The sequence below is a fragment of the Palaemon carinicauda genome, chromosome 27 (assembly GCF_036898095.1).
Source record: "Palaemon carinicauda isolate YSFRI2023 chromosome 27, ASM3689809v2, whole genome shotgun sequence".
NCBI lineage: Eukaryota > Metazoa > Arthropoda > Malacostraca > Decapoda > Palaemonidae > Palaemon > Palaemon carinicauda.
The window spans coordinates 41,807,856-41,819,840 of record NC_090751.1 but is presented as its reverse complement, the minus strand read 5'-3'; the positions used below and the strand labels follow the sequence as shown (position 1 = coordinate 41,819,840).

The 11,985-nt window shown below is 31.4% G+C and overlaps 1 protein-coding gene across 1 annotated transcript in view; it reads right to left on the bottom strand.

Moving 5' to 3' along the window:
* The window catches only part of LOC137620883 (uncharacterized), a 66,475-nt gene extending 54,978 nt beyond the window's left edge, over positions 1-11,497 (bottom strand). The window contains exon 1 of the mRNA XM_068351328.1: positions 11,350-11,497. Within this exon, the coding sequence (XP_068207429.1) occupies positions 11,350-11,497 (148 nt within the window). The remainder of the gene's footprint in view (positions 1-11,349) is intronic.
* Positions 11,498-11,985: the final 488 nt, after the last annotated feature.

Genomic DNA, 11,985 nt, shown 5'->3' with positions numbered 1-11,985 from the left:
ATTTAGAACCATTTAGCTTAATAAACATACATAGAACTAAGGAGAGTTTTCATGTCACGAAGATTTTGTTAATCATATCAAATTTCAATATTACAAATGATATTGAAAAAAAATCGCAGCAGCAAAATTACGCTGTAATCCCATTTGAATTTCCCCTTTAATAATTAAGTTTGTTCCAGATACTGAACAGAACAAAAGCAAAACAGCCGCATGAGTTTTTTGGGAATTGATCTTACTCCCTCGAAAATTTTTATTGTCATTTAACGGGTGTTCCAAGGCATAGTTTATTCTTAAAAAGAAGTAATATCGAAATTGAATGCATCAAAGTAAGCAAAAAACGGTTAGTTTAGCAACAGGAATAATATCCACACCAACATATCATGCATAAATAAAAAGTGTAATCTTTGGCAAGGGAGAGAGAGACGAGAGAGGAGATGAGGAGTGGGAGATCTGAAATTGGTGGTGAGCATCAGGTTAAAAAAAAAAGAGAATTTCCTCATAATTACAACTTAAAAGGAAAATGTGTACAGAATCTCCTTTATTTTTAACAATTAGCATGTTATTCCTCAAGGTATATTCATGTAGCCCCAAAAGAGAGAGAGAGAGAGAGAGAGAGGAGAGAGATGAGTGAGATGAGAGAGAGAGAGAGATCAAACAAGCTTTGGAAAGTATATGAAGGTTTGAACTCTTTTTAAACAAAAATGTGAAAATAGCGGGCTAGTCAGATATAAGATTTTTTCCTTCAGCTTAATTAAAATATTCATAATAAGAATGAGGAATACTGACAGGAAAAAATACATAGCAGCTGTGGTTTTTTTACTATTATTAAGAAAACTAAGAGCTCCACTTAGCTTACTTTTATACAAGCATGTATTTATAATATAAACTTTCATGATTTTTATGAGTTATCACAAATCATTATCTAAATCTACTGAACATACATTAGCCTGTCACATATGTCGTGCGATTATAACCATTATCAAAACGAATTGCAAGTAAAAAAACGCAGACAAGCAAATAATGCAAATTTATAAAAAAAAAATAGTTTTTCATAATTTCATTTTAGAAAAATAGTTTAAACAAAAATATTAATGTCCTAAGGCAATAAATTTACTTTCTCGCACGTAATATTTCTAACAGTTAGACTACCAACAATTCTTTTATATTGTAACTCTTTCGAATTTTGGATTTTTCTACAACGTTCCACTTTTTCCCGTTTTTATTTTATTTATAAAAAAATGCAAATATTTCATAGTCCGTGGTTTCATCTGAATAGACGGAGGTAGCTAATTTTAGCTTTTAAAAGACTGGAAAAACACATTTCTTTAAAGTTAAATTCAATCAGTTGGTTATTTCTCTCTCTCTCTCTCTCTCTCTCTCTCTCTCTCTCTCTCTCTCTCTCTCTCTCTCTCTCGCTGACTAGCATTTGTAGTTATTTACAGGTGAATATAAGTTTTAGGAATAATGAAACTTTAGTAACCAAAAATATCTTTATACACAAAAGCTTCATCGTTGATGCCCAAAATATATCGTATTATAGAAGACTGGAGTTTTTATATGAAACAGTACCCATATTTTCAACGAAATTCCTTCTATAAGAACTAGTTAAACAACACTGTATTTTTGTACTTAGATAGAAATATAAAGAAACTAAGGGGGAATTAAAAAATTTCAAATATGGCAGAGTCTACATGCATTATAAAACGAATTTGTCTGATATGAATGCATCAAAATGCATGACGGTTCTTCCAGTTCAATTTCGTTAAATTGACAAAAATACATAACAAATTGAAAACTTCGAAAGATAAGATGCTCACAAAAGGATTCTTATTAATATTGGTAAATGTTAATGAAGCATGATTGCATTAGTTAATATATTTTTCAAAAAATGAAATAAATGTAGGCATAATATCTTTTTTTTTTTTTTTCAAGGAACATATATCAGCTGTATTATAGAATATACAATTATTGGGAAGAATAATCTCCCAAAGGGATGATTATTATGGATGCCTTAAGAGCGAAGGATTAGTAAAGATGATCACGAGAATTGCTTTCATTTGTAATTCTCAGCGTCAGCAAACATCAGCCCTATGGGGTGCTACTTAGGATCACGTAAGCTCATTTTCGTCAGTAAAGCCAAAGGGCAACAGCTGGGACCTGCAGCATCTGCTCCCCTCTTAAATTTCAGTGCTGTTTCATTGTCTCAGATCTAATGACATAATAGACAATCTTTGCTAATAGAATCCGAGAGACTTGCAGAATGCAGTCAGAGAGATTGCAAGACAAAGTTCATCTGGAGGAGTGACTAAAAGGTTTGCAAGTGGCCAAGGGGCACAATGATGATCTAGAAGCTTTATTTCACCCCAAATGAAATGGTAAGATAATTTAGAGAATCCCTTGTTCAGTATATATATATATATATATATATATATATATATATATAAATTATATATATATATAGTACATATGTTATATATGAAAATTTATATATACTGTATATATATATATATATATATGTGTGTGTGTGTGTGTGTGTGTGTGTGTGTACACGAGGTAACTACATAAATTTATATATATTTTGACCATAAGCAATTATTACGCTTGGAGTAGGTGGCGCCATATAAATAGTGTAAATGTATCTGCAAATCTTCAGGGTACGATGTTTTGATTTTATTGCCCAGTATATGGAACCAAGCAGATGATAATACCATTGACTTTCACTTAATCTGTTAGCCTACACGCCGGAAGCGATCTGGTGCCCTAACAAACATCAGCCAAGTTGTGTACCAGTTAGACAGCTACTTGCCTACCTTAGATGATTTCACCTTCTAAAGCTATACAGTGGGTCATGAGAGAGAGAGAGAGAGAGAGAGAGAGAGAGAGAGAGAGAGAGAGAGAGAGAGAGAGAGAGCCTTACCTTACCTTATTTTTTGTTTGGGTTCCCCCAGGTCCCTCAGTGTGAGGCACCTCGTATATCCACCAGAGTTGCTAATGCATCTTCCGGTGTATTTTGCATCTTCCAGTCTTGGATGGTCTGGGATGCATCTTAGGTATTTATCGAGCTTATTCTTAAACACATCTACGCTCACTCCTGATATGTTTCTTAGATGAGCTGGCAGCACATTAAATAGTCGCTGCATGATCGATGCTGGTGCGTAGTGGATTAATGTCATGTGCGCCTTCCCTAGTTCTCCTGGTATATTTTTTGGCACTATTAATCTACCTCGGCTTGCTCTTTCTGATATTTTTAGCTCCATGATGTTTTCAGTAATTTCTTCTATTTGTTTCCATGCTTGTATTATCATGTAGCGTTCTCTTCTCCTTTCTAGACTGTATAGTTTTAAAATTTGCAGTCTTTCCCAGTAGTCAAGGTCCTTAACTTCTTCTATTCTAGCAGTATAGGACCTTTGTACACTCTCTATTTGTGCAATATCCTTTTGGTAGTGTGGGTACCATATCACATTGCAGTACTCGAGTGTACTACGTACATAAGTTTTGTAAAGCATAATCACGTGTTCAGCTTTTCTTGTTTTAAAGTGTCTGAATAACATTCACATTTTTGCTTTACATTTAGTCAACAGTGTTGCTATTTGGTCGTTGCATAACATATTCCTAATTAACATTACACCAAGGTCTTTAATTGCTTCCTTGTTTGTGATTGTCTCGTTATTAGGTCCCTTGTATGCATATAACATTCCTTCTGTTTCCATAATTCATTGATTCGAATTTATCAGAGTTAAATACCATCCTATTTATCTCCGCCCATTCATATATTTTGTTTAGATCTCTTTGTAGTGAGTTCCTATCTTCATCACAAGTAATTTCTCTACTTATTCTTGTGTCATCGGCGATACTTCTCATTACAGAGTTTTCAACATCACAGTCTATGTCTGAGATTATAATAACAAACAGCAGTGCAGCTAATACCGTACCTTGTGGCACGCAAGATATTACCTGGGCTTCATCTGATTTCTCGTCATTTGCAACCACTATCTGTTTTCTGTTTTGCAAGAATTCTTTTACCCATTTTCCTATCTTTCCCACAATATTATGCTTTCTCATTTTTTTCTCTAATATAATATGGTCAACCTTGTCAAAGGCTTTTGCAAAATCTAGATAGATCACATCTGTGTCTTTCATTTATAATATTTTTGTATATGTTTTCATAGTGTGCTATCAGTTGGGTTTGTGTACTTTTTTCCGGGCACAAAACCGTGTTGACCTATATTAAACAAATCATTTTTAACCAAATGAGCCATTATTTTCTTTTTTATTACCATCTCATACACTTCCATAATATGTGATGTTAGACTAACAGGTCTGTAATTGCTTGCCTCTAATCTTGATCCACTTTTGAAGATAGGGGTTATATAAGCTAATTTATGTTTAACATATATCTAACTCATATCTACACTTTGTCTTAGCAGTATTGCAAGCGGCTTCGCGATAGTGTTTGCAGTTTTTTTTAACAAAATCGCTGGATCTTCATCTGGTCCGGCTGCTGATCCATTTTTAATTTCGTTTATAGCCTTGACAATATCTGCTTCATTAATATCTATATCCGTTAGCTATTCAACATTTTCTTCTCTCATTTCTGTTTCATTATTCTCATTCGCAATTCTTGGCGTGAACTCACTCTTATATTTTTCTGCTAATATGTTGCATATTTCCTTTTTTTCATTCGTTAGTCGTCCTTCAATTCTTAGAGGGACTATTTCTAATCTCCCTTTATTAATTTTTTTTGCATAGGAGTAAAGTACTTTGGTTTTTTTTATATATATATTTTGAAGTGTCCTTTCTTCTAAGTCCCTTTTTCATTTTCTTTTGACTGTATAATCTTTTGTTCTGCATTTTCTATCTTACATTTTATTTCCATCATTTTTCACACATTTTTTTTCTTTTGCAAGATTTTTCTTCCACTTTCTAATTTTCTGAAATAAGATCCTTCTTTCTCTTGGTATGCATGTCTTTTGTTTATTGTTTTTCTTCGGTACATATTTTTCAACAATTTTCTCCAGTATTTTGTACAGTATGTCCGTATTTACCTGTATATTATCACTTACAAACACATTTTTCCATTCTTTATTCAGTTCTTCACTTATTTCTGACCATTTTATATTCTTACTATAAAAATTATATTTTCCATATCCTTCCCAACGTTTTGTGCTTTGATTAATTCTGTGATCACTTTCTTTGGAATGGACTATTAATTCTATGACATTATGGTCTGAAATTCCCGTGTTATACACTATTATTTCTTTAACATAATTCACCTCATTCACAAATACTAGATCTAGGACATTTTCCTTTCTTGTTGGAATGTGGTTTATTTGTTGCATATTATGTTCTAATAGCATATCTTGAAGCTTTTCAATTTGCCTCTTTATCTTCTGCACTACTATTACTCTCTTTTTTATATGTATACATACAACCACTTTCTTCTATCCGTTCTTTCCAATCCACGAAAGGAAAGTTAAAATCTGTGGATAGGAGTATATTCCAGTCTTTCTGGTTTCTACATATATCATATATTTTTTTCTATTATTATGTCAAACTCCTTATTATTTGGGGTCTGTAAACTACAATATTCATTAGTTTTTCATATTCAAATTCTACAGCAATCAATTCACATTCTGTGTTGCTGTATTTTTCACAGAGTTTTCCTTGATTTATCGATCTTCCATATATTGCGGTTCCCCCTTGATTCCTATTTGTTCTGTCAGATCTATAAGTTTGGAAACCCTTTATCTGGTCATCACTGCCAGTCTCTTGGGAAAACCATGTTTCACTTATATTTAATATATCTATTTTTTCAATTTGGGTTAGTTCTTCTAAGAACTCTATTTTCCTTTTAGAGTTACTCATGACTAAACCCTGTGCATTCATCACTATTATGGTTTGTGTTTCATCCCCATTATTCAATATTGGTAATAATATGGATTCTCCCATGCTTCCTTCCTGTTCTGATATGATGTTCTTTTCTTCATTTCCCGGAATTCTGCCATTAAAAATCCAACTTTTCTATTATATTTGCTCTTTCGCCTTCATATTTATTTTTGTGTATACCTGCAATTATCCCCAGATGCATTCTTTGTAGTTGGGCTCTAAATGTGCAGATTTGGGTTGAAAGGCCTCATATCTTGGGGCTTTTGGTGTATAGCGCGGTATATACGCGGCCTGCTTTTTTGCTTCATTTTTGCTTTTATTTTTATTTTCAGGTTGCTGAGTTTTCTTACTCTCATTCATGGTTGCAGGATGCATATATCGACATTTTTTGTTGAAACTGCATCCTTTTCTTTCTTTTAGATTTTTGCATATTTTTGGATGGAGATCTCTGCATTCGTCTCCATATCCATCTAAATACGCACATTTACCATATATTTCATAATTATGGCATATCTTTGGATGCTTGTAGTCGCATCTTTCGCCAAATCTGCAATTCCCTCTTTTCAGCAAATTGCAGACTATATCTTTCTTTTCTTTTTTTTCATATTCTTGCTCTTCCCTAAAAGTATGTAGGTCCGGGTAGAGTCCTTGGGTCTATTATTTGTTTCCATCTGATAACTTATTTCTTCATAAGTATGTTGTTGGATGGCATCATAAGTTATATCAATGATTTCCTCTGCATCCTTGCACATATCCTGTTAATTTTTCTCTTCTTCTTCTTCTTCTTCTTCTTTAACTATTTACAGATTTAGTCTCGACTTAATTATATTTTCTATCCAGACTAAGCATGTTGAGCAGAATACCTTTGTGTCTCTATTTTTTATTTTTTTGCTGTATTTCAGCACATGTAGGGTGTGTTGGAACATGGCAGGCATCACATTTTCTAATCAGTTGTTGAGGATTATTAATGGAATACCATATCTTACATGTATTACACTATTTTGGCATTCTTTTTCCCAATGCATCAATCAGCATATTCACCATATTGGACTTCTTATTGTTCTTTGATGGAATGTGTTCATTGATGTAAATTTCTTTATAAGTCTCTTTATCACTTGGATCTTCTTTGGAATTTCTTCTATTATTTTGCTGATGTTTTCTGCAGATTTCCTCCAGTTTATTGGATCATATTGTTTCAATATGTCTGCAAATATTTTTCCGTCACACTGGTTGGAGTTACTAATGACCTCTGTTATCAGACGGTCGAGCTCTTGTTTCGCCAACTCATGGAATTTACTTTTGCTGACTGCAGCGATGTCTCTCCAAGAGTTGCCTGTATTATAAAGTGGCATCTTGATCAGATTTTTATTAATTCACAAGATAACTATCCTATGCCGACGTTTTATCCTACTTTTCTGCCCTCAAACTAATCACCTACTATTCACGAAAACTTGTAGCTATATTGCACCCGATAGCCTTTTGTTATCCGCGTTAAATCAGGATATTTTTAGGGACGCACAAGTGTATTCACTCACCGGAACACAGATACAACTCAGAGAGAGAGAGAGAGAGAGAGAGAGAGAGAGAGAGAGAGAGAGAGATAAACACCAAAAAGTTTTGGATTTGGTTTTTGTTGTATTTGTTATATATATATATACTGTATATATATGTAATATATTTATATATATATATATATATATATATATATATATGTATATATATATATATATATATATATATATATATATATATATATATATATATATATATATATATATATATATATATATATATATATATATATATATATATATATATATATATATATATATATATATATATATATATATATATATATATATATATATATATATATATATACACACACATTCATTGAACAGAAACGCTTTATCACGGCAATTATCAAAACTTATATTATGAAATGAGACTGGTTTACATTATATTCGTGATGGATTCATCTTTTCTATTATTTTATTTACTTGAATCATTTTTATCATCTGACTAAACTTTGCAAGGTGTATACAGAATATGATATATATTTCTTTTATTTTGAAGAGCTCCTCTTCAGCCTCTCCTCGGGCTGTTTTAGAAATAACTTTGTGCATAAATGTTAAAGTTTTACTGTATTTTCAAAATACAGTATTTAAATCAAAGGTATATACAGCATATGATATATACTTAATTTGTTTTGAAATCCTCTTCAGCTTCACCTCAGGCTGTTTTAGAATTAACTTCGATTATATAAATGTTTAAAATGTACTGCATTTTCAAAATATTACGTTCAAATACTAAGATTTTAAGCATATATATTTATACTAAAAGGGATTACATTGTCCAAAGCACCCATAGAATATTATGTAGATTTCTAAAATAAAAAGTCGGAAAATTCTTTTAAGAAACCAATTACTGGCTCACCAGCATTTTCTGTCAACACATTCAAATTCTGTAAAAGAAATCTAATTCAATACCCGATAAGTAGAGTAGGGTAGATTCTATCTCCTCAATATTAAGTTGAATTTTTTTTTTTTTTTTTTTTTTTGGCTTTCACCACTCCTAGGCTACAGAAAGACTTGTTTCTAACTCACTGGACTCGTAGTTTTAGCTTGATAAGATAAACAATAATGACAAACAAGCACAATAGACACCCACATTTAACGTCAGTTCTAACTTGACTGGCCTGAATCAATAGATTTTATGCTAAGGGGATGACAAGTCACCCAACAAAATCCCAAGTTCCCGCATAAATTTTCCCTCTGAAACTAACGCTATTTAGATTCTTCAGCGCCATACAAATCGAGCTCTGGAAATTCGGAGGATGATTACAAAACACAAATGTTTTTAGTACCAGGGTTCTTCATTTATTTCAAATCCACTGTTTGAAGTATATAATTGCTATTGTATCTAGGAACTTTAAGAATTTTTATACCGATTACAGTATTTTATAATAGCATACTGGTAGAGTGATCAGATCGACATGATGAGTATATATATATATATATATATATATATATATATATATAAGTATAACATATATATATATATACATACAGTATATATAAGTATAATACATATATATATATATATATATATATATATATATATATATATATATATATATATATATATGTGTATATATGTATATATATATATATATATATATATATATATATATATATATATATATACATACATAGACAGTATATATGTATATATACATATACGCATATGTATTCACACACACACACACATATATATATATATATATATATATATATATATATATATATATATATATATATATATATATATATATATGTGTGTGTGTGTGTGTGTGTGTGTGTGTATATATATATATGCGTGTGTGTGTCCATATAAATATACTCTCTCTCTCTCTCTCTCTCTCTCTCTCTCTCTCTCTCTCTCTCTCTCTCTCTCTTATATACACACATATATATATATATATATCTGTATATGTGTGTCGTATTCTTTCATGGTACAGCAATCTGACAGACATCATTTATCCCTTGATACCTTAAGCTAAAAACAGCAACCACTTTCCGATATATCCAACGATTATCATAAATATCAGATATGAATCCATTTCGATTCGCCTTAAGCTTTTGAAGGGTCACGAAATAAATGCGTCATATCATAATTACACACACCAGCCAAGCCTGTTAATAACGCAAAACCATTCATCATCGTGATTCATCATTTCATTCCCTATATGAATGGTGAAAAAAAAAAAAACCACTTATACTGAAAATTCTAACCTAGGATTTTGTTGATACAAAAATTAATTTACATTCGAAGCGCATAGAGTAGATGAAGATAATAATAAAAATAATAATAATGATAATAATAATAGTAATGATGATAATAATAATAATAATAATAATAATAATAATAATAATAATAATAATAATAATCATAATAATAATAACTGCACTTGAAAATTATCTAATTTATGTACCATCATTATTTATGCAAAGTCGTTCAATTCATAAAAGATGCTGCAATAGATTACACTTTACACCATACAATACTCATATGTAGTAGAATGTCTGTCAAAAGCCCATGAAATATAAATTTCATATGGAATCAATCAGAGAAAAAAATCTTCATCTTTTTAAGATCATTTCAATAGCCATACAGTACTACATTGAACCCTTCTCTCTGGTTACGACCCATTTTTTCAATAGCCATACAGTACTACATTGAACCCTTCTCTCTGGTTACGACCCATTTTTTCTTTGCCTACACATACACCGAATAGTCTGGCCTAGTCTTTCCACAGTCTCCTCTGTCCTCATACACCCGACAACATTGATATTACCAAACAATTCTTCTTCGCTCAAGGAGTTAACTACTGCACTATCTGTAATTGTTCAGTTACTAGTTTCCTCTTGGTAACGGTAGAAGAGACTCTTTAGCTATGGTAAGTAGCTCTTCTATGAAAATGCCACTCAAAAATCAATTCTTGAAATATTCTATTCTAATTGTTCATTACTCCTCTTGTAGTTTATTTATTTCCTTATTTCCTTTCCTCACTGGGCTACTTTTACGTATTGGAGCCCTTGGGCTTATAGCATCTTGCTTTTCCAACTAGGATTATATTTAGCATGCAATAATAATAATAATAATAATAATAATAATAATAATAATAATAATAATAATAATAATAATAATAATAATAATAATAAAGGAATCCAAATTGGATGATACCGATATACTGTAGTCTACCTTTACCGGATTTGGCCAAAAGTTGCAGGTCTACTTCGCTACATCTAGAACCTTTCAAAGTTTATCTTTCGCTTACTTTTTTCCTAGCTTTTCATGATTTTCTCTGACCATTTAGAAAAGTACAACAATTTACAGTTTCCAATACCTAAGATATGGTTGATTTTCCTTATCATCTCTTACAATAACGAGGACACAATATTGGTCATTGCTCTAAATTAGACTAAAACTGCAGTTACTTTGCCCTAAAGTTTTCTCACACACATTAATAATTAAAATAGTACATCAAGATATTTTCAAATAGAGTAATTCACCTACTAGAAATATTTTAATTATAATTAGGATAAATTTATTATTATTATTATTATTATTATTATTATTATTATTATTATTATTATTATTATTATTATTGCTGTTGTTGTTGTTGTTTTTACTACTACTACTACTACTACTACTACTACTACTACTACTACTACTACTACTAGCTAAGCTATAACCCTAGTTGGTAAAGCAGGATGCTATAAGCCCAGGGGCCCCAAAAGGGAAAATAGCCCAGTGAGGAAAGGAAACAAGGAGAAATAAAATATATCAAGAAAAGCAATAACATTAAAATAAACATTTCCTATATAAACTATAAAAACGAAGAACAAAACAAGAGGAAGAAAATGACACTCCCAAAGCCACTAGCCTTTGAACTCTCACTAAAATATTTAATATAAGCAGCGTCCTTGATGTAGCTGAACATTCCCGCTGTCAGGTCACATCTGGCGTGATGCTGTAACGCTAAGCTACATTTGGCGCTTCCTTCGACGATTAGGCAAATTAGTTCGCTACATCTCTTAGTAGCCATTTATGCTAAGCCGAGTCGGACTGCATCTAAATTTCGGTTTGTTGCATAAGATGCTCAAAATTTGTATTGCGAGTAGTTAGATATATTAATATATATCTCATTAACCACTCGATTTGACTTTTCGATATCCGGAACATTTTATGAGTAACTTATTGTTTCATGTTGTAAATTTGAATAAGGTTACTACTACTAATATTATTACTACTACTACTACTACTACTACTACTACTACTACTACTACTACTACTACTACTACTACTACTAGCTAAGCTAAAACCCTAGTTGGAAAAGCAGGATGCTATAAGCCCTAGGACAATCAGCCCAGTGAGGAAAGGAAATAAGGAAATAAACTACAAGAGAAGTAATGAACAATCAAAATAACATACTTTAAGATTAATAACAACGGTAAAATAAATCTGTCTGACATATGTCAACCTACATAAACTTCTTATTCTGTGGTGGGATTTCAATCCAGCCAATCTAGTAAA